Source organism: Mytilus edulis, chromosome 7 (assembly GCF_963676685.1).
Source record: "Mytilus edulis chromosome 7, xbMytEdul2.2, whole genome shotgun sequence".
NCBI lineage: Eukaryota > Metazoa > Mollusca > Bivalvia > Mytilida > Mytilidae > Mytilus > Mytilus edulis.
Window position 1 is genome coordinate 82,009,112 of NC_092350.1, and position 24,877 is coordinate 82,033,988.

The 24,877-nt window shown below is 31.2% G+C and overlaps 2 protein-coding genes across 11 annotated transcripts in view; one reads left to right on the top strand and one right to left on the bottom strand.

Annotated features, from left to right (window-relative positions):
* LOC139482396 (barrier-to-autointegration factor 1-like) overlaps positions 1-6,056 on the bottom strand; it is a 31,176-nt gene extending 25,120 nt beyond the window's left edge. For both annotated transcript variants that reach the window (XM_071266294.1, XM_071266298.1), the window contains exons 1-2: positions 5,935-6,056; positions 2,923-3,037 (exon numbers count right to left, since the gene is read on the bottom strand). The gene's annotated coding sequence lies outside the window, so the exon portion shown is untranslated. The remainder of the gene's footprint in view (positions 1-2,922; positions 3,038-5,934) is intronic.
* LOC139482394 (1-phosphatidylinositol 4,5-bisphosphate phosphodiesterase delta-1-like) overlaps positions 1-24,877 on the top strand; it is a 113,681-nt gene that overhangs the window by 72,639 nt on the left and 16,165 nt on the right. For 6 of the 9 annotated variants that reach the window (XM_071266287.1, XM_071266283.1, XM_071266291.1 and 3 more), the window contains 8 exons: positions 13,863-14,018; positions 15,456-15,526; positions 17,397-17,548; positions 18,782-18,911; positions 20,073-20,185; positions 22,426-22,492; positions 23,171-23,261; positions 24,472-24,589. In XM_071266287.1, coding sequence (XP_071122388.1) covers positions 13,863-14,018; positions 15,456-15,526; positions 17,397-17,548; positions 18,782-18,911; positions 20,073-20,185; positions 22,426-22,492; positions 23,171-23,261; positions 24,472-24,589 — 898 coding nt within the window. Of the gene's footprint in view, positions 1-4,382; positions 4,543-8,108; positions 8,164-9,124; positions 9,183-13,862; positions 14,019-15,455; positions 15,527-17,396; positions 17,549-18,781; positions 18,912-20,072; positions 20,186-22,425; positions 22,493-23,170; positions 23,262-24,471; positions 24,590-24,877 lie in introns of those variants that run through there. The other 3 variants (XM_071266288.1, XM_071266292.1, XM_071266289.1) reach the window with 3 other exon arrangements.

The following is a 24,877-nucleotide window of genomic DNA, read 5'->3' on the forward strand; positions in this document are numbered from 1 at the left end:
AAATTTGATAAGGACAGAAATTTAGCCTTGCAACAGTTTAACCTATGAACTTTTCAAAGAGTTTCTACAAGAATTCTTAATTTGCGGAGAGCATAAGCACGCTCTATACACACGTCATGTGATTCAATGTTCCCATTCTGATATGAAGACATTGGCCATAAACTTATACAGTCGGGCAACAACCAAACGGGCACCCCATGTTGGAAATGGTTTTACTATCCTTCATTATTGTTAAAATACTGCCAGCTGATTTAAAAGCTGGCCTCCAGGTGCAGGATATTTTCACTGAGGTGAAGACCCATTGGAGTATTGGTGGCCTTAGACTGTTTTCTGTTCCTTCGTTGGGGTTGTTACATCTGTCTGTTTCCATTCAATTCTATTGTTAACTTTTCATGATTTATTTCATTTATTCATGCTATAAGCTGGTATAGGTAGAGCAAGGAAGATATGCTTAAATGTCTTTTAAAAGAAAATATTAAAAGAATTATAGTGTTTATCTTTGTGACACCTTTCAAGGTCAAGTTCTTTGTCATGACCTTATAATACCTATAATCAAATGCATCATGGGATATCACCTGCAAAAATTATCTATTGGTCATTGGAGCTGTCAAAATTTGTTTGACTTTGTAGAACAAATTGGCTCTTTAATTCTGTATTAAATATTAAATATTTCAATTGATTCTTACATTTAGGAATGTTGAGATTGTTCTGTTGTTTGCATTTTGAATAAACAGATCAATACATTATCAATTTTTTTGAGGGTGATTAAGGTCATATGAGTCGATCAACCAAACTTTGATGAGGGATTTGACCTGATGTTTGCAATGTAGATTTAAAACCTTTGCATTTGGGATTAAATATTATTTATGAGTTGAATACATGTATTTCTTTTTTAAATCTTATGGTGTTGTAGAAGCATTTGACCAAAGCACATTTTTATGCCCCATTTATGGACATGATTTCTGGTCAGTGCGTCCATGCGTCTGTCGTTCGTCCGTCTGTCCCGCTTCAGGTAAAAGTTTTTGGTCGAGATAGTTTTTGATGAAGTTGAAGTTCAATCAACTTATAAATTAGTATACATGTTCACTATGGTATGATCTTTCTAATTTTAATGCCAAATTAGAGATTTTAGCGTGGAACAGTGATTAGTGTGCAAGATCAACTCTTTTACGACCCTGTAAAATAACAAAAAAAATACTAAGTATTGGTCAATTTTTTGATAATAACATTTTTTAGGCTACAACAAGGAAATGAAGGTTCATATACATAAATTGTTGTGATATGTTGTTATAATGGAGAGTACATTCTGTGAGTGTCATGAATCTAGCATTTTATTAGGGGAAAAAAATCTTATTTGGATTTATTATGCCTCATGAGTGTAAGATCTGCCAATCAAACTTACAGATTCTTGTGAAAGAGACATGTTATGTAATAATTATTTTATTTAAGTCAGTTTGATTGTTATTTGGGATATAACTGTATTGTATTTTAAGCTCAGAGGGCATCTGAGTTGGTGATGTTAAAATTGGTTGCAAATTAAGTTTACTGGCAATTAATGCAATATCCCTTTTAATGAAACTGACAGAAAACAAGGTCAAATCATTCTGTCAATTTACAATTCCTATGGTAAAATAATTTACACAATCATTCTTTTGTTTGAAAGGTAAACCAAAAAAAAGGGGGGGGGGGGGGGGGTTACAATTATTTGTTTAAACAAAAACATGTTCATAATGTTTATTTTGTTGTTATGGTTTTTTTTTATTGAAAATTTGCAAAAGAAGATAAAAACATTTTTGATCCTTAAAATCTGTTATTTTATACAAATTATCAAGAGCAATTGATTCTTTGTGGAAAAATTTATGCTCTAGCAGGTGGAAACTGCTTTTCATTTTATGGATGAATATTTCTGCAAGGGTAGCTTTAAAGAGTTTCATGCAATTCAGCATTTGTTGGTAGTCCTGACACAAAAAGGAAGAGAAGTATACAGGCTCCATAACAAGTAGCAAACTGTTTCAAGATAATTAGGAGATTGATTTGACAAGAATGTAAAATGGCCAACCATGGTTTTTAAGACCATGGTTTAATGCAGATGGTTGACCTTGGTTGACTCATCAATAACCATGGTTGACCACGGTTGGCCATGGTTGTAACCACGGTTGACCATGGTTCCTACCATGGTTGACCCATCAATAACCATGGTTCCAACAATAATCAACCATGGTCATTAAAACCATGGTTAACCATGGTCGGCCAATTAACAATTTTGTCAAACCATGGTCAACCATGGTCATACAACCATGGTTGACCATGGTTAACCATGGTTCTAACTATGGTTCAAACTGCACACTGACAGGGGGACATAGCATTAAAGGGAAATAACTCAATGTTATTTCAAATTACCGGTATGTCCATGGTAGGCTTTTATTGTGTAGTTCTTGTTCTAATGTTTCTCGGGGTAAAAAGCTATATTATAATGGAAGTTGCAAGCAGAATGTCTAAAGAAGCTACATTTGCCTACAGCCTAGTGTCAACAAATAGGGAATTATTTTCAAAGAATATTTAAAATCTTGGTTTTAAGTGTATAGCCCACATCTTTTGTTTTTCAAAATGGAAACGATTCATGGTTTTTAAAAGTTGCCAGGGTAAATAGTAGAAGATTTTCATTATTTGAGGACATTGGAAATATATGCTTTGGTTGGAGTACATTTTTTAACTACCTTAACCAACGTATAATTTTATATTAGTGATAATTGTGTAGATTTTATGAATGATTTGAATATAATGTTAAATTTTCTTATTTTTAAAGAAGTAATTAATTGATAAAATAGGTAAGGAAAAATACTATACCCCCTCTTAAAAAAAAGTTTGGAATACTGTTTTATTATAGCCCCTGCTTTAAAAAAGTAGGGTATTCTGTTTTACCTCTGTCTGCATGTCCATCCATCCGGGGATCCATCTGTCCATCCATCAGTCCTTCTATCCGTCCCATGAATGTTTTTTTGTCACATCTTTCTCAAGAACTACATCATAAGGATTTCTGAAATATATATAAGTCAGCTGTACCGTGTGATGTCTTTTTGCTTTCATCATTTGACAACTTCCTCATTACTGAACACTCATGAGTATAGTGACCAGTAGCCAAAGCAGTTTCACTTGTTTTGAAGAGAATGCAATTGGTCTTAGATTTTAAACTTTAAAAATCTTAGATTTAATTAGATTTTAAAACTTAAGAAATCTGAACATCTTAAATTTTTTAAAAACTTAAGAAATCTGATGTTCAGGCTAGTTGTTGTTTGTTGATGTGGTAACAAGTTAATAAGTGTTTCTGGTTTCTTGCTTTTTACGTGTATAGATTATACTGTTGGTTTTCCTGTTTGAATGGTTCTTCACTAGTAATTTTTGGGGCCCTTTATAGCTTGCTGTTTGGAGTGAACCAAGACTCTGTGTTGAAGGCCGTACCTTGACCTATAATGGTTAACTTTTATAAATTGTGACTAATGGATAGAGAGTAAGATGACTTATTGGCACCCATACCACATCTTCTTTTGTCTATTTAATTTAAACTGAGAGCAATTTTATTATTTTGGTTAAAGTAATTATTAAAGAAGAAAGAGTTGTCATCATTGTGAGGACTGTATAACTGCTGGATTTGTTTTATTTTCTGTGTATGTATTTTTAGTATTAAGTAATACATGTACATAAAGAATGTGTTGGCAAAAGTTGTTGTGAAGTGTATGGGTAATTGAGTGTAAATTTTCATGCTCAATTTAAACCAAGGGTAATTTTATGATATTTTGGTTGCAGTAATTAATAAATGATATATGTATGTGTCAGGTTTTATGATTAGGTACATATATTCTCATAAAATACCCATCTATAGTATGTTATTAGTGTCTGCATTAAATGTATCTTACAGATAAATGAAATAGCAAATAGAATTATCTATACAGAAAAAAAAAAAATTCTTGACAATTGCAAGGATTCATGCAGTACTTAAAATTATTATAATGAAACATTTAGATTCAATTAAAACAAGGCAGTTGGAATAATTTATATAAATTTGTGCAATAGAATTTAAAACTTTAAATTTTATAAAATTATTTTAAATTGAAATATTTCTTGTCTTCATTTAAAAAGATTTATTGTTTTTTAAGGTCGAGCTCCAAACTTTGTTTTGATACAAAATATCTTTAAAGATCAAAAGATCAATTAATATTTATAACAATAGACACATATTTTTATAATCCTATCAAATTATTCATAAAGTTGTTAATTAAATATCCACTAAAAACACCTCAGGGAAATAAAAACTTCAACACAAGCAATGATTTACAAAAATCCAGCCTAGGGGAGATAACTCCACTCAGGTAAAAATGATCAAATAAATCATAAATATTACCCCATTATCAGTTGTGTGTGTGTGACCTGAAACTGTTACAAAAATGGCATGCACGAGAGGGGAAGAGGAACATTATACTATCCCCGATGAAAAATATTATGATGCCTTGAAAAAGAAACTTTTACCTGCTTTGAAAGAGTTTGGTAAGTTATTTTTAGACTTGTTAATTTCATCATGAGAAATGTACATTCCATCTGACTGTTTGTTTGTTTTCAGTATCTTAATTTTGAATGTAAACAAATAGGTGCATACAGTTGAAAGAGGGAGGATGGTATAAATTAATTATTTGTTCAAGCTATGGAAAGTTTTGGGATTATCAAAATTGAAGCTTAAGCAAATGAGTAGGTGTTGAATTTACCTATTTTAAATTACTTTGAAGAACTAAATCCTAAGAAAAAAAACTTTGTATTTAAATGTTGGATGATTTTATTTCATATTATTACACTCCTCAATGTAATGTTATTTAAAAATGTTACAAAACCTTAAATTTCTTGTGCATTTAAATCTAACATCGATGTTTGTGTGAAATAAGTAAATAGTTGTGTTCAAATACCTTTAGGGAATATATCAAGGTTTTAATGGTATCTGCATGAACATAGATTGTTATCTACATAACTTTATTGGCTAGGTTATATAATGGTGTATGTGACAAAACTAGACTGACAATATTGTGTTTGGAATAAAAGGATTTTTTCTGTCTGTGCAAGGTCAAGTTGTATTGTAGGGGAAATAGGGATTGTCTAATGACTTTTACATGATAGATATAATGACTATTTTATATATTCTTATGTTCCAACTCATTGTAGAGAGTTCAAAAGCAATTTGTTTCTCTTCTACAATTGACTATTATAATTATACATAGCTTAGAAAAATGGTCAGCTGTAAGAGTAATGTACATTGCAGTCATTCCCTTGATCCGATTGATCAATTCTATCTGTGGCTTCCCGGATGTTACCAATTTATATTAATAATAAGATTATCCAAGACTAAATATCCTAACTTGGTAGAAAATTTATCGCAAAAAGTACAACCCTGATGGGTTAAAATGCAAACAATACAAGAAATATATAATATACAATACATAAAATAGTAAGGAAATGATAAAAATAATACAATATAGAAATTTAAGATCCAGTTCAAGGATTGAAACAACAACAGGAAACAAACATTGTTAAAAAACATGTAAAATATTCATAAATCAGGGCACCTTATACATGTAAATATCATTCTAACACAATACCTTGTCAAGGATGTCAGTTGAAAATATGTTTGACATTAACATTAACAACTTCTTTTTATTAATCATCAGTCTCATTATTCTAACGATAAGAAAATAAAAGGGGGGTGGGGTACAGATGAAAAAGGAATTTTAATTTATGAACTGGAATATATTATTAGAAAAATATGGGAAACTGGACAGCAGGGAGGATATATGGTTAGATAGAGGTGGAAAGTGGGGTTTAGGGGGGGGGGGGGAGGTGACAATGGAATAACAATTTTCTGTTTTATCATATAAGATTGGCGTGTTAACAAACCTTTAGTGCAGTATTGAGCTTGTCATACATTGTTGACTTGTTTTGTATCTATAGTTTGGTAAAGTTGTGTTGTTGGGTTGCTGCCTTGATCATTGCCATTTAACTCCAAATATTCTCTAAAAAAAATTTAACCCAGAAAATTCATAAACATTGGCAAAAAAAAAAAAAAAAAAACGTGGTATGTAATGATATTTATAAAAGAGATTGGATTCCGCAGGTACAGTCTATGTACTGGCCTCATAAATGATAATTTATACGAAAATAATCATGATTTTAATTAGCAGAAAAACTGTGTAATCCAAAATAAATCTAAATTCAAGGAAGAATAAAAGAAGCTGCAATATATCTTAATTTATCAATACATTGTACAATAAAAATGAAAAAATTCTAAGATGAAACATTGACCAAAAGGTAGATAACTCTGCAGTGTGTATGTAATTAATACAACAAGTAGCAGTGCATGATGATGTTTATTTATTGGCACAGAGTCATGTACTAGCTGTACAAAGACATCAATAGTAATAAAAAAAAACAGTATTGGTATTTATTTAAAGAAAGTTCGTGTGAAAAATGTGGATAAAATAATGTAATGGACTATTTAAGACAACTGGGCTCTAATTTAATAATTATGGAAAAATCATGCATTTTCTATGAATTTTTCATGCTTATGTATGTATTTTAAAGTGGTAGAACCCCCTCTGAGAAAATGTTTTGGTAATAGTTTTGATGTGGACAGTTCACTTAGTAAAACTAATGTGTATTGCACAGTATAATCTTACTGTTTTGACAGCCTAAGGATCAGGCTGGAAAAAAATCACATCATGTACAGGATTTGATATGTGACATAATCCTAAACAATTTACTGAAAAAAGGAACTACTTTAAGGGGGTAGACCTTGGTTCAGGGAGATAACTCTTTAAATCAGTTAAGCGTTTGTAAAAGTCAAGTTCATCAATGTTTTTTAAGCATTTACTTGAAACAGATTAAAAATAATCTATGTAACCTAGAAGCTTACAATATGTTTTTAAAAATGGCTGACACAAACGTATTGATGATTTCAGAGTTATTTCCCTTAACCTAGGTCTGCCTCCTTAAGATAGCTTAATATAAAGATAATCCATATAAAGTGGCAGTCAATTAATTTTTTTATGTATAATTTCATTGCCTGATTTTTTAACTTAGAGCGCATTTGTTTCTAACCTAAACGATGTAAACGATTACGCGCGTAGTCGTTTAATCCATTTGTTTCTTACATTTTTTGGTCAACGTTGACATCGTTCACATAAACGATGTACGCGCAAAATAGTCGCATAGTCGTTGATCGTTTATCGTTGAGACGTGTAAACGATAAATTTGTTTCTGCATCTGTCGTTTAAATAATTACGAGCACGTGTTGTTTTCGCAATGTCCTGGTTATTTATTTCCCGCACTTTTACAATGTTTTACCTGTTTGTTTACAGTGCGTGAGTTTAATCTATTTCTGTCTGACTACTTGGGGTCGATCAAGTTTATTAAACGATGTATTTGTTTCTAGCAGCTTAACGTTTACTAAACGATAGTCATCGATGACAAAATTTCGGGTAACAAACAAATGCACTCTTATTAAGTCCAGTGGAGTCAGAGGCAAACACTGCATTATCAAGTAATTGAATATAAAATGTTGAAAAATTCAAAATAAAATAAACAATTAAAAGAATATAAAAAAACAAAACTTAATATCACTGTAACTTATCCAGATATTAAAAAATGCAAAAAAATAAAATAAACAAAAATAAGACAAAAGATTATAAATTTGTTGAGATTTTAGCATCGTGTCATACCTGAATATCGTGCCAAAAAAGAATTAACAAATAAAACCAAGGATTTGTATAGTATAGTATACTATACAAATCCTTGATAAAACCAATAGAAATTAAAACAATTTAAATGATAAATCCACCCTGATTATTGTGCACGCTCCTACCTGAGCAATGAATAATACCTATATAAATTCTCTTGTTTACATAGTACAATAAATCTATATAGTAATTTATCTTTTGTTAAAGTGCTTTAATCACATTTAAGAATAAGTATTGGTTATATAATTCTAAGTGAAATAACTAATGTTTTTATTCCTATTGAAGCGTAATTAAACTTTGTGTGTTTAAAAACAGTGTGTTAAGTTTTTATTGGAATTTTTTCTCGAAAAAATGAGTTTAAAGGAAGTGATGAAAAATCTGGAACCTAGAGGTTTGTAAACTTTGTTTGTTTTTTAAGTCACATGGTATTGTTATTTATTCGAGATAATATAAATTAGTCATTTTCAAATTTTGAATTTCATTTTTTCCATCATACACAATGCTTTAACAGTTAAGATAAGGGAAATAAAAAAATTGAAAAAGGCCAATGGCCGAAACATCTTAAACAATGGTTTATTACTACAATAATGTTATAAATGGTTCCTATTGAAATTTTGTAAACAAGAGTAAGACTTTGTCTAAAAAAGGGTAAAAATATTGGTTAGATAATTGTTATAAATATGAATGACGAGGTGACCTGATGATACAGCAAGGAACATACTGCATGTTGACCAAGTAATTTTGAAAGCCATTTATTGTTTGCAACATTTGCAAGTAGAACACAAATGTAAATATAAATCATTGGGAATATGTAAAACTTTGATCTGTCCAGCTGTCCCCTTCAGGTTAAAGTTTTTGGTCGAGGTAGTTTTTGATGAAGTTGAAGTCAAATCAACTTAAAACTCAGTACACATGTTCCCTATGATATGATCTTTTTTTTAATTTAATGCCAAATTAGATTTTTTACCATAATTGTAAGGTCCACAGAACATGAAAATGATATTGCGAGTGGGGCATCTTTGTTATATGGACACATTCTTTTTTAGTTGCAATTTGCATTTGCAATCCTAAGAAAATCTTAGAAAAAAGATGAATCAAGGTTATGATAAAAAAAAGTTGACGACTTACATATTACTGAAATCCATTCCTAAACATGCATAATAATTATCTATTCCCAAGATTTCAATAAAAACAGCTCATGTCCACATTTAGTAGATTTTTGTCACACTTGTTGGTCAGTGTTATAAAACCTTACCAGACGAACTTTCACCTCATATAACCCTGACACTTTATCAGTGTCAAAAATAAACTTTTATCATATGGTGAGAGATATTTGAATAATAAATATGGAGAATAAAATACTAAATATGGAGGAGCTTAAGAAATGGGTTAAGACTTTTGATATTGAACGTAAGTCAGTGTTGCACTAATGTGTCTATTTTAGTGGATTGATAACATGGGATATTTTATTTCATGGTCATGTTAACTTAGTATGACTATAAAAGCTTTAGAACTTTGCTCTTTTTTAACATATATTTATACAGTGTAACCAGCCTAATCTGACACCTGAGTATTCCAACATCCTGGTTTAACTGACACATTTTCATGGTCCCGGAAATATGCCTATCCTTGCAGAAATAACTTGAGTATTCTGACACCCTTCTTAATCTGACATTTTTTTTCTGGTCCCCCAGTGTGTCGGATAACACAGGTTTCACTGTACTTATATCCAGAAAATCCATGAAAATTTGTTTTCCACAGAATAATGATGAATCCACAGTATTTTATTAACTCTCTTGAAAATCACTTAAAGTGCAAGAGTCCTTCAGGGAGAAAAGTATTAACTCACTGCTCCATTGCTTTCTATGTTAAATTCTGCAAATTATAGCATTATTCTTGTATTTGAAGATCAAATTAAGTGACTGTTATTTCATGTTAAAACAAAATCTTTTTGTTGCTTGTTATATATAGCTTCGGTGGAACAAAATCGGCAGGCATTTATTCCCAGTTTCATACAATGGTGAGGGTTCAGATCTTGAAAAACATTGACTGTTGCATTTTTCGCACCTGTCCCAAGTCAGGAGCCTCTGGCCTTTGTTAGTATTATAATTTGTTATTCAATTTAGTTCATTTACTTGTTTTGGAGTTGAGTGTACTTGTGACGTCCATTTTCACTGAACTTCTACACAATTTTTTTGGGGGTCAGCTTTTTATGCTTTTTTGGTCTGTGCATCCATCTCAGTCCATCTGTCCATCCATCCCTCTGTCTGTCTGTCCAGATTCATATTGATTTTTTTGGTCAGGGTATTTTTTAATGAAGTTGAAGACAAATCAAATTGAAACTTTAAGTTCTCATGTTCCTTATGATATGATCTTTCTAATTTTAATGCCAAATTAGAGTTTGGACCCCAATTTCATGGCCCATTGAACATAGAAAATGATAGTGTGAGTGGGGCATATAGACACATTCTTGTTTTTATTATATCATTTCCATTAAAAGACATAGATGACTTGCAATTCAACTGTATTAAATTAAGTTTTCATTCTAAGAAATATTTTGTTTCACAAATAAAATTCAGAGAACATTAAAATGTATGTTCTTGGAAAAATGATACAAAGAAATTTTTTCTATACCATTGTATAAAATTTAATTAAACTATTCAACCGTGGACATTTTTTGCCAACATTCATAACACATGTAATTAAGATATGCCATTCGGTAAAGGTATTCACTTTGAATCAGCTTTTTAACATACTTATTCTAATTTTATCAGTACATTTAAAATAATCTAAAATATAAAAGATGTTTGCATATAAAGCTTATATTGAAAAGATGATTCATTAAATTGAAAAGTCGATATGTGTTTTGAATGAAATTATAAAGTTGCATGTCTGTTAAATGTGTAAAACAAATAAAATTGAAAAATGGAGTGTATTTTTTAGTTTATCAAAAATGTTAGTTGACATAGTCCTCCAGACATGCATCTAGTAAACTAATCTATAGTACACAAGTCAAAAAGAGAGAGAGAAAAAAGTAAAATAACAAAAATACAGAACTCAGAGGAAAATTAACAAGAGGCTGTCACAACGACAGCAAACCGGATTTATTTACATTTATTTGTGTCCTGGCAATATCACAAGAACCATTACTGATGAATGGTGAAAGTGAAAATCATCAATATCAAATTTGACCTCCATTTTGTCATCAGTATCAACATTTTGAAATAATAATATTTGAAAAGCTTAGATTGAATGGCTCATGAGTAAATGCAACAACGGGAATGGAAACGCCATTTTACGATCTTTCAAGAACCATAACTCCTGAACGGTAAAAGTCAAAATCGTCATTATGGAACTTGACCTCTATTTTGTCATCAGTAACAACATATTAAAATTTCAAAAGCTTTGGTTGAATGGTTCATGAGAAAATGCACGGACACGACGGGAAACACCATTTTTCAATCTTTCAAGAACCATAACTCCTGAACGGTAAAAGTCAAAATCATCATTATTGAACTTGACCTCCATTCTGTCATCAGTAACAACATATTAAAATTTGGGAAGCTTTAGTAGAACAGTTCATGAGTAAATGCACGGACACGACTGAAAACTCCATTTTTCAATCTTTCAAGAACCATAACTCCTGAACGGTAAAAGTCAAAATCGTCATTATTGAACTTGACCTTCGTATAGTTGTCAGTAATAACATATCAAAATTTTAAAAGCTTTGGTTGAACGGTTCATGAGTTAATGCACGGACAACATTTGATTGCCGCCTTTCAAGAACCATAACTCCTGAACGGTAAAAGTCAAAATCGCCATTATTGAACTTGACCTTCGTATAGTTGTCAGTAATAACATATTAAAATTTTAAAAGCTTTGGTTGAACGGTTCATTAGTTAATGCACGGACAACATTTGATTGCCGCCTTTCAAGAACCATAACTCCTGAACGGTAAAAGTCAAAATCGCCATTATTGAACTTGACCTTCGTATAGTTGTCAGTATTAACATATTAAAATTTTAAAAGCTTTGGTTGAACGGTTCATGAGTTAATGCACGGACAACATTTGATTGCCGCCCGCCCGCCCGCCCGCCCGGCCGCCCGCCGTACATCCCCAAATCAATAACCGACCATTTTTGTCACAAAAATCCGGTTAAAAACTATATTTTTTTATGGTATATTAGTCAGATAATGCATATTTTAAGATTTTTCTTGTCGTAGAACACACCTCGGGGTGTCAGGATTACCCAAAGAGAGACCTCCTTAAGGTTGGTCTTTCATTTAATCAATCCTGACATCCCTCAGTGAGTTCTACGACAAGAAAAATCTTAAAATATGCATTATCTTTAACATAAAGTTTCATGAAATTCTAAAAAATTTCATGTTTCAGAGGAGTTGAGATGAAAAGAACAGGACTGATGAACTGACAGTCAGACGGATGGACAAAAACATTACACCCATGACAAATTTGTTGTGTGGAGTATATAAATAATGTAAATAGATCAGAGCCCTAGATAGGCAAGATTTTAAGTCACTTATCTCTATGAACTGGTATTTGTAATGTAATATTTATACAAGAGGCTGTCAGAACGACAGCAAACCGGATTTATTAACATTTATTTGTGTCCTGGCAATATCACAAGAACCATTACTGATGAATGGTGAAAGTGAAAATCGTCAATATCAAATTTGACCTCCATTTTGTCATCAGTATCAACATATTAAAATTTGAAAAGCTTAGATTGAATGGTTCATGAGTAAATGCAACAACGTGAATGGAAACACCATTTTACGATCTTTCAAGAACTATAACTCCTGAACGGTAAAAGTCAAAATCGTTCTTGACCTCTATTTTGTCATCAGTAACAACATATTAAAATTTCAAAAGCTTTGGTTGAAGGTTCATGAGAAAATGCACGGACACGACGGGAAACACCATTTTTCAATCTTTCAAGAACCATAACTCCTGAACGGTAAAAGTCAAAATCGTCATTATTGAACTTGACCTCCATTTTGTCATCAGTAACAGCATATTAAAATTTCGGAAGCTTTGGTAGAACAGTTCATGCATAAAAGCACGGACACGACTGGAAACTCCATTTTTCAATCTTTCAAGAACCATAACTCCTGAACGGTAAAAGTCAAATTCGTCATTATTGAACTTGACCTCCATTCTGTCATTAGTAACAACATATTAAAATTTGGGAAGCTTTGGTAGAACAGTTCATGCGTAAATGCACGGACAACTCCATTTTTCAATCTTTCAAGAACCATAACTCATGAACGGTAAAAGTCAAAATCGCCATTATTGAACTTGACCTTCGTATAGTTGTCAGTAATAACATATTAAAATTTTAAAAGCTTTGGTTGAACGGTTCATGAGTTAATGCCCGCCCGACCGCCCGCCCGACCGCCGTACATCCCCAAATCAATAACCGACATTTTTGTCACAAAAATCCGGTTAAAAACTGAACGTCTCTAATCAAACAGCAAAATCAAGAGCTCAAACACATCAATCAATTATGAATATACCACTGTCGTATTCCTGACTGGGTACAGGCAATTTCTTATGTAGAAAATGGTGGATTATACCAGGTTTTGTAGCTAGCTAAACCTCTCACTTGTACACCAGTAGCATAAAATTCCATTATATTGAAATAATGAACAAAACAAACATAGAAAAAATTGCATAATAGGTAAAAATATAAAAACAGTAAAGTGCAGTAAAAATAGACAAGACGATGATATTATTAAATCTTTGGGCCTGGGGTGAAGGCCTTTTTGTCGCATTGAGCTGAAGAAGAAGGAAAGTTATCTTTCCTTGGTTTTAATTAAAAGTCAAGGAGGTGAATTACATGATAAAAATAAAGAGATGTCATATAATGATTGCCAATGAAACAGTTATCCACCAATGTTCAAATGAAGTGGATGTTAGCAGTTATACTGGCAACCTTAAGAATGAGAAAACCCACACTGTATGAACGTCTGTAAAAAGGTGCAACAATTCAATTGAGAAAACTAACAGCCTAATTTATTTTTAAAACATTGTATAGTATTGACAATTAAGTTTTTCTTCTCTATTTTCAGTGGACCGAATACTCAAGGCTTTATCAGAGGGAATGGTCTTGCACAAAATCAAAGATGGCGGCATACTATATCCTCGCAAATTTATATTGGACACACAGAACATGAAATTACGCTACACTGGATCAGAGAAGAAATTCAGGAAAAAGAAAACTTCTTGTAAGAATTTATCTTATTTTGTGTTCATTTTATTTTCCAACAATGCTAGTGAATGGTCATCTGAATCAAGTAAAATCATAAAAAAAATTGAACATGACATCTTAATAACTTAAGATTAAAGTTAAACTATAAAGGTTGCGAGGAAAACAGACAACACTTGATTATATAAAGTTTCAATTATGACGCAAGATAAATTAACATATATCATTGTTTATGTTTTGAACAATACAATAATCCCTTTCAGCCTCCAAGGCAGGGGTGGATAGTTGTCTCATTGACAATCTAACCACAGGAATAAGTTATAGTGTTTTATACTACACTAAGTTACACCAATAGTTTTATACTCCACTAGTTACACCAATAGTTTTATGCTCCACTAGTTACACCAATAGTTTTATACTAGTTACACCAATAGTTTTATACTCCACTAGTTACACCAATAGTTTTATACTAGTTACACCAATAGTTTTATGCTCCACTAGTTACACCAATAGTTTTATACTAGTTACACCAATAGTTTTATACTCCACTAGTTACACCAATAGTTTTATGCTCCACTAGTTACACCAATAGTTTTATACTAGTTACACCAATAGTTTTATACTAGTTACACCAATAGTTTTATGCTCCACTAGTTACACCAATAGTTTTATACTCCACTAGTTACACCAATAGTTTTATACTCCACTAGTTACACCAATAGTTTTATGCTCCACTAGTTACACCAATAGTTTTATACTAGTTACACCAATAGTTTTATACTAGTTACACCAATAGTTTTATACTAGTTACACCAATAGTTTTATACTAGTTACACCAATAGTTTTATACTAGTTACACCAATAGTTTTATACTCCACTAGTTACACCAATAGTTTTATACTCCACTAGTTACACCAATAGTTTTATACTCCACTAGTTACACCAATAGTTTTATACTAGTTACACCAATAGTTTTATACTCCACTAGTTACACCCATAGTTTTATGCTCCACTAGTTACACCAATAGTTTTATACTAGTTACACCAATAGTTTTATACTAGTTACACCAATAGTTTTATACTAGTTACACCAATAGTTTTATACTCCACTAGTTACACCAATAGTTTTATACTCCACTAGTTACACCAATAGTTTTATTTATGACAAACATAAATTAGGGTCTGGATGGGCAAGGGTCCTTCATTTCTATATTCTTTTATTTTTAATACCCTTTTTCTATTTTGCTCATTATTCTCTATTCTTTATATATATATTTTAACACATCATTATTATTAAATATTCTTATTACTGTGTTGTTTTCTTCACTGTTTCATTGTTTAGGTCTATTTTTCTGTAGATTTGACCCACTATTTTCTTTTCAGTAAACCCCATTCAGAGATTCACATACTAAATGTCAACGTATCTAAAGTATTCCTAAAATATTTGTTTTTACAGGGGATTTATCAAACATCAGAGAAGTGAGAGAAGGAGAAAAAGATTATGCTAAAAGATTGGAACCTTTTGATGTAAGAAAAAAAACAGTATATTGGGCCTAAGTGGTCACTGGCCAAGTGATCAAAGTAGTAACTACTGTAATCACTAGATAGTCAACACTGAGGTTGTGAGCTCAAACCTGGGGCTCACACGCCGGTGCACTGGACTCCAATCTAAATTGACTAGGATTGTCAGTTTTCTATTTAAGGTCATGGTTTTCTCTTGGCACTCTTGCTTAATTCACCCATCAAAACTGATCGCCAGGAAATAGCCCTAAAGTGGCGTTAAAACACCAACCATCAATCAATCGATAAGTTTCAGAAGAAAAAAATAAAAAGACAAGGTGCATTAATTATATATAGCAGCCTTATTGGCTTGAAAATTAAATAATACACTATGTTTGTTTTGTGTGTAAAATAATTCATGTATGGTGTCTAAACATGTATCAAATCTTATGAATATATGCAACTTAGTTGATATAGAAATATGAACTCAAGTTAGAAAAATTACATCATTTTGTTGTGGTTGAGTTGTTAATATGAAGTGCATGTAAGAAGATAGTAAATCATGTTCATTTATAGGTCCAATAATCATACTAAAAGTTCATTGAATTTTATAAAAAAATCTTGAAAGTAATAAGCATTCCCATGATAGATCTACTCCAATGAATATAATTTTTGTTTATTATGTAGCTGCTGTGTTTATAATCTTTGAATGTTGAAATTTAAGTACAATTATTTTTTTTAATAAATGTTAGCGTCACTGATGAGTCTTATGTAGACGAAACGCGCGTCTGGCGTAATAAATTATAATCCTGGTACTTTTGATAACTAATTAGGATTTAATATGACCTTTTCGCCTTCTTTCCTTAAAAATATAATTGTATACTGTACAAAGTATTGAACTATCTTTGTGTTTCATTCATATTTAATGAAATCTATATTTTTTGCTCCCTTACCAGTTATTTTTTGGAAGAAAATAATCATTCCACTGAAATGCCTGAAATGTTATATAGTATCCTAAATTCCCTTCAAGTCCATTACAAGTGTTGTCATATTCTTATGACAAAAATAGAGAACATATTATACAGGGATTAGTTTCTATGGATGAAAATTTAACAATGAAGGATCTTTTACCATAACAAAACACCTCGTCAATAGTGTTGGGTGATCACAAGTTTTTCATTTCCTCCATTTCTACGTAAAGAATAGTGAAGGGACGATAAAATAATTATTATATTTAGTTAGTTATATTTGTAACAATTCCAAGCTTGCATGGCTCTCTCTTAGTCAAGAATGACCACAAGCAGCTGTATATGATTGAGATTTTTCTTCCAAGAACCAATTGGAAAAAACATATCAATTTAATTTAAACTGTAATCATGAAGACCCTTTGGATTATTATTATTATATTACAATAATGGTTATGCATGTAAGTGCAATTTATATAATTGCACACAAATGGCGACTATAGAGGGATGAAGTACAAATTTTGACAATGGCAGGAATCATTAACAATGGCAGTGTACCATAACAAAATAAGTCATGTAGATCCCTGATGTAATTAAAAGATAGATGCAGACAAAGCTCACTATATCTAATTAAGGAATGACTGTAATTTTTTTATATATATATATATATATGTAGAAATAATATTAAAAATGTATTGCACACTAAATAACCAGGGTTACTACAAAGTGTGCACCACATTTTTATGTTATTTCGAATAGACAGAAAATTTATTACAAACATTCCTTATTACATGTATGACAAAATTATGTCTACGACTAATAGACGAAACTGTCAGCCAATCAGAAGATAAGTTACGTCCAAAATTAAATTATTTATACACAAAGATGAAAGTTCATTTATCATGTTAATGAGGACAAACTTTATTTTACAGAGGGGGAGATGTATAGCTGTTATATTTGGAGCCAATCATCATACTTTACATCTGCTGACAGAGAGCAAGCCAGAGAGGGACATGTGGTTGAAAGGACTCAGATTTGCTCAAAATATGGAACAATATATGGACCAGAAGGAACAGACTGATAAATATCCTTTTGTTTGAACCCCCATTCTCCATGCCCCAAAGAAACTCCTATGCATTGAGTGACGAAGTCTGATAACAGTCTGTAACAAAGACTAAAATTCAATTTTTTGAACAGAACTCACTAGTCCAGGTTAGGAATTCCTATTGGTAAATTTAGTGCTGAAATTTCGTTTATTAATAAAATGATGAAAGGAGATTTGAAGAACAATGAGACAGCAACTCAACTACACACAAAACATCAAGTCAATCTCAATAACAAACCTAAGTTTAAAAAAAAAGTTTGATTAATATTCACAGATCAGCAATCAATACAAAGCCAAATAACAAAAATCAGAAACTTTTAAAGCAATTTATTGAGGGTTTGTACCTTCCCTTCCCGCTATCCTATTTCAAAATGTTGACCAGAGAAATAAAAAGGTACATAAAAAAACAATAAAAGAAAAATCAGATACATGTAGGTTGCAAATCTGTAAATATAGAAGATATAACTTTAAAAAAAAAGGTTTTTTGAAACCTCCTTTTAGGTGTAATACCACCTAACCATGGTAGGTCACATTCAGTTGAGTACGACTTTGAAAGGGTTGGAATAAAATATTCCTCTGAATTTGACAGTTATAGGAAATTTATCCTACATTTTATTGCAGTTGAAAAAAATCTGTGTCATCATAGACATATATCTTGGGTGTTTAAAGTACCAGTTTTTGTTTGTTTTGTGTTTCTATAGAATATTTTGGAAACTTGAGATGACATGGTTACTAAAGCTTGTACAAGGAAGATAAAGGGTGAAAATTTTATTGTTTAACTTCCAGTGATGGTTATTTTCTTATATGCAATGAAAATTAGGTGAAATTTTTTCTATAGTACTGAACGGGATGAAACTTTACTCATGCCAAGTATTTCTTTATAATAAACAAATTTCTGCACATTTTTTTAACAAAGACTTGTACAGGAAAATTAATGGTGGTATTATGGCTAAAACTTATGCTTTGCAGCATATTTTCAACATTTTTATGCCTCAAACTTCTTAGAGTTTTCTAAGATTCTTTATAGTATGAAAGCTATCAAGTTTTGTAATATGATTGTAAGAAGATGTTGGAGTATACATAAATGAGACAGCAAGCTGTCAAAACAAAATAAAACCAAAACAATGATACACATTACATTAGTTCAAGATTATATAGATATTTTAAAAAAGTGACCACTAAGTTTTTTTTATAATCCTTAACTGTATGTAGATGGATCAGAGATGCCTTTATGATGGCTGATAAAAATAATGATGAGAGATTAGATTTTGAAGAAGTATTGAAACTTTTGAAACAGTTAAATGCAGACATGGATAAGAAATATGTTCATGAATTGTTTGATGTAAGTATAGTTTATTAAGAAAAGATTGCATGAAATGCAATCAAAACCTTTTGGGACTGACTTGATATCTAAATCTTCTAAGACTTATTATCACTACCTGTTTGATACACAAAATATAGTGCATAGATCATAACATTCTATACATCCTATCCATGATCATTTCCATATGCTCAGATATTCAAGACATAAAATGATGTTACAATTTTCAAGAATATTACATAAATTTTGCAAGGTGCATGAATCTAATATCTGTTCTCAAATTATAAATGATGTCATTGTTAATTTCATTTAAAAAAAATGGATTTATCTTCATATGTCTAGAATTGCTGTTAAATCAACTACATTGTATAACCAATGCAATATTTAATTTTACTTCCCACTGATTAATTGAAGCAATCTTTACCTTTCAGTGCTTACAAGCACTTTGATATGAAAATAAGAAGATGTGGTATGATTACCAATGAGACTTGTGACTTAATTATCCACTAAAGTTTCAAATGAAATGACATAAACAATTATAGGTGACTTTTCGGCCTGCAACAATGAGAATAACCCATACTGCATAGTCAGCTATAAAAGGCTCTGACATGAAAAATATGAAACGATTCAAATGAAATTAACTAATGGTCTATAATTTATAACAAAACAATTTACAAAAGACAAATATGACAAACATGTACCAATGACAACCACTGAAGTAGTAAGAGGCTCCTGAATTTGGACAGGCACATAAAGAATGTGTCTTTTAAAATAAATTTGTGTAAATAATTATTAATTTTTCGAGACCATTGACAAGGTTTGAAAATTTGATAGATCTAGTAATTCAGTTATTCGTTAATTAGTTCATTTATTTGTTCTTTCTTTCTTTCTTTCTTTTGTATGATAAAGTTTCTGCAAGTCTATTTCTTATTAATATATTCTTTATGTAAATATAACCTATGAAGACAAGGTTACTGTGCGAGGACATTGATCAAAAATGCAAAATTCCTCTGAAGAAGTTTTAGTTTAATAGCAATCACTTTTGTAGCAGTATATTTTCAAAAGAGAAAGTACAACAAATGTATGTGCTGTAAAAGGATTAGGTCAAAGTAAAAAGTGGTTGTTTAATAGATATGGCTATATTACACAAAAAGAAAGTAATAATTGAATTATATTTTACAGAAAGCCGACACAAACAAGGGAATAGGTGAGAGGTCTACATTAGATTCTGAAGAATTCGTACATTTTTATCATTCTGTCACGGAAAGAATTGAAATAGAAGAAATATTTCTCAAGTAAGATTTTAATTTGTATTTATAACTTTAATAAAATCCCAAGAGAAAATAAATCTGGAATTCCACTGGAATCGGGGTGGAATTTTGATGGGATTCCAATTGGGATCCCGCCTAATTCCACCGGGATAAAATTTCGGGAATCCCGCTAAAAATCAGGGAATCCCGATGTAAATCCCGGTTGAAATATACTGGGATCCCACTGGGATAAAATTTCGGGATTCCCGCAAAAGAAGCGGGATCCCGATGTAAATGTACTGGGATAAAATTTCGGGATTCCCGTAAAAGAAGTGGGATTTCGATGTAAATCCCATTGGAAATATACTGGGATTCCCAGAAAAAAAAGCGGGATCCCAAAAATAAATCCCAGCAGGATATACATGCACCAATTCAAATTGCATTGCCACTGGGATTTCTGGGTTATTTATGCAAAAGGATACATGTCATGTTCTCCTTTCTGTAAATTATTTTCCTGTCTCTGTACTTTCAACTAGTATTGCTGAGTAAATTATGGTAACTGGAATATCTGCATTCAATCTGTTGGCAGCTCCATTTAAAAATATCATTAAATTCCCTAAAAGTATAAAAAAAATTCACAAAGAATCATTTGTTCAATACATTTTGAAGCAACAAATTAAATAGAAATATTATTGCATGTTTATACAGTAGATTGGAAGCTAGTCCAAATAATTATGGAGTCTTGGAAGGCAATTTAATTTTTTTTTGCCAATTAATTACCCTCCCCCTTTTTTATCCCTTGAAGATAAATAACTAGCGACTTATTATTTTCACCAAATAAACATACACACAACTGAATTAAATTTTTACATACCTACTAGTTATGCCTGTTATGTGACAACAAGTTTATTCATTGTATATGTTAAAAATAAATATATTTTCCGTTTATGCTTTCAGACTTTCTGATGTTGATTTGCTCAAATAAAAACCATAAAAATCATAGTTCCTCAATAAGTTATTTTTATAATCATTATATACACATATTCACATGTTAAATTAAATTATTAATTCACTTATCTGAAAACATCTGCATCGGATCTTCTTGGTCCTCCATAAATCAGCGTAATTATATTTTGATGACGTTTTTACCAGTACACTAACGTCGAGGTGACAATCTCGCCCCAAATTATATCGGCCAGAAGTTGATCTGTCTCCATAACGGTATTATAAACAAATTAAGGGTATCGCATAAAAGTATTATTTACTGGCCAGTTTTTACTAAATATAAGAAAAAAATACTTTATTAATCGGCACATGGTGCATGCGGATAAGTTAGTGGCCACATTATTTAGGATAGTATTTTCTAGGGTCGAACTGTTCATTACAATTGAAAACAAAGCATGCGGTGATGATTGTTTTTACATCTTACATAAGTTGAGAAATCAACGTTTTACAATGTTGATCATTATCTTAATTATCATTGATGCCGGACAACAACTAATAGAAACTTATTGGAACTAGGGGAACATCAAAAACGCCCAAGCTTGTCTGGCAAAACACCCGTTGACATTTCTCGAACGCCCTGCCATTTTTATCGCGAAAATCTCTCTTTTTTCTGACTTATAAATATCTGTCAAACTGATTATTAAGTGACACTTAAAAGTGATTGGCTTCACCTGACAGCTTTGGTATCATACACATTGTTAATTAACACCAATAACCTGTACTTGATGTCATCAGAGACACATATGTATACACAAACAAAACACTTATATATTTTCAACAACATAATTATGGTTCTTACAATTTCCTGTTTTAACTAGACTGGGATCCCAGCTTCAGACAGTTATCCCGATTGGAACCCGGCTTTAAACAGTTCCGATTGGGATCCCAGCTTCAGGCAGTTACCCCGATTGGGATCCCAGTGTCCGATATTTATCCCGTTTCATCTAGACTGGAATCCGGGCTTCAGACAGTTATCCCAAATGGGATCCCGACTCCAGATGCTTATCCCGGCTAATCCCGACAATTTCACCAGGATTGCATTGGGATCCCGATGGATCCCGTTTTCGTTTTCTCTTGGGATATGAATAGAAAAATTTGTTGGTTTTATTTTTACTTTTTTTTTTACTTGAAATTAAATATTTGTGCTCTTGATTTTCCAAGATGTGAATTTTAAAATTATTTTTTATATTATGGAGTATTTGAAATAGTTTCTGCAAATGTTATGTTCAAGATTAACGATATCGAAATATGAATTTTATATTTTGTTGACTATTTTCCAGGTATGATGGTGGTAAAGGTTATTTCTCAGCTGATGATCTCCAAAGGTTCATGAAGGAACAACAAAAGGTAATAGAAAATTGGAAGTACACCACTAATTAATGGCCCCATTGCTTTCTATGTTAAATTCCTCAATTTCGAGTGGTCACAGCTCTTTTATCTTAAGTTGAAATAAAGTGACAATCATTGCATGTCAAAGCAACTCTTTCTGGTGTCCTGTACTGAAAAAATCATCATACCTTACATTGCATATAAGAAAGAACTGGTTCGCGGAACTTCGAATGTACCAAAACAGGTACTTCCGATCTGACAAAAAGGCAAAATGTACCCTCCTTTTTAAATTTCATGCCATTTATTTATTATTCCAATTTATCAGTCAGAATTGTTCTGCAATGATCACCAGTCATGCAGCTTTCATTTGATACCAAAATTAATAAAATACTCTAAATATTTTGAAAGTTATGTCCATGCGTAGGAACTATTTTGTGTTAAATATGTACTACTTTCTGGTATGTGCTTTCTGGCCGGGCCCGAATTAGTGGTGTTACACCTATAAAGCTACAAATGAGCTGCCTCAGATAGAAAGCCTTATGCCTCTTTCATCATTTTGTATGTGTAAGTTTTTCATCATTATCTTGAACTCCAAGTTTTTTAATTTTTTAGAATGCACAAAAGAAAAAATTGATAGAATAATCCTGAACTTTATAATTTTTCATCATATAATCTTTATATTTTTCTGTTACACAGGAGAATGTAAGTGAAGATCAAGCCAAAGAATATATAGCAGCTTATGAACCTCAGAAAAATATGCAGTTAGAAGATCAAATGAGTCTTATTGGTAAGAAATCTCATTTACATTGCACCTCAAAACATGTCTGAGGATGAACTAAAATAATTTAAGGAAGTTCGCTACTCAGTTTCAAATGAACAAGGTTTTCATGCCTAGTATAAATTGATAGGGGGATAAATTATGGAACCAAAAAAGCCAAAAAAATATATAGGTCAATGTGCCTGTTTTCGAGATATTAGCAATTGAAATTTTGGCGGGAAAATGTTCTCTCTTGATTATAAGCTTTATCATTGACAAGTTTAAGTTCTCAAAACTATGAAAATATAACAAAGATTTTATAAGACTTTTATAGATGGCTTATAATTATACATGTAAAAGATTTATAAAAAGAAAATGGGGGTCAATGGGCAATTTTTTTTAAAGGCATTCAAATGGTTGTAAATCAGGGAATTCCCAAAATTTGACAAAAAATCCAAAACATGACAAGCCAACATCCTTAAAAAGATATTTTTATACATTTTTAGCTAGACCTATGTAAACATAGATTTGACTGCAACTAATTTACAGAATAATCAATAATAAACCAATATTTGAAACAAACTGTTTAATATTTACTGGAAGCTTAAAATGGAATACAATTATTGAAACATTGGAATTGATTAGATGCTTTTTTCAAGTGTATTATTTGATTTGTACATTTCATAGAAAATAATTATAGTTTGTTTTAGAGTGGGAGTGAAAATTACAAAAAAAAGAAGAAATAAAAATTTATAAGTTATAAAAAACATTCCTTCTTTATTTCAACAGTTTTTCACAGAAAGAAATATTGTGATTCAAGTTTAAAAAAATGTTTCCTCAGAGAGAAAATCAAATGCCTCCCCAATACAAAAGACAAATGGTCATCCACCAGTAACTTTCAGTGGTTTCAAACATTTTTTTTCTGATATTTTTTTAGAATAAAATATAAGGTGTTATATATATTACTGCAATGCTATAACTGTTACATTTTCATTTACAAATAAAAAAATGTGATGAAGTATGAATTGATATTGAGATGTCGAGTAGATATCAATGAGACAGCAAACTATAACGACATAAAATCATAAAGACAGTTAGAGGTTTTGTTTACTTGGATGGTCACTTATTAATCATTATGTTGTATTATTTCATTGATAGTCTAAGGGCAGATAACTCTGATTTTGTTGTTAAAGATATCAATGGGAGATAATAAAATTACAAAATTGTTTTTCTGTTGTAGGTTTTAGATGTTTCCTGTGCTCTAAAGATCAACAAATATTTAAACCTGCTCACACCAGAGTTTATCAAGATATGAACAGACCTGTGACACATTATTTTGTAAATTCATCTCATAATACGTAAGTAATAACATAAATAATAACATAAAATTATATTTTAATTTCAAATTGATTTATTGTTTGTTTGTATCTTAGGATTTTATCCTATATTCTATACACTAATAGAGATTATATTTAATTGAGTGCATGAAGAAACCACCACTTCTGAAGAGTGATTAACAAACTTTTAACTCATGTCAATAGATGAAGAACATCTCTGCAATGTTATACCTGAGTGTTGGCTATACTGCTATTACTGTATAAGTGGGTCTCATTGGGGTCTAAGCGTGACACGGGATTGCCGATTTT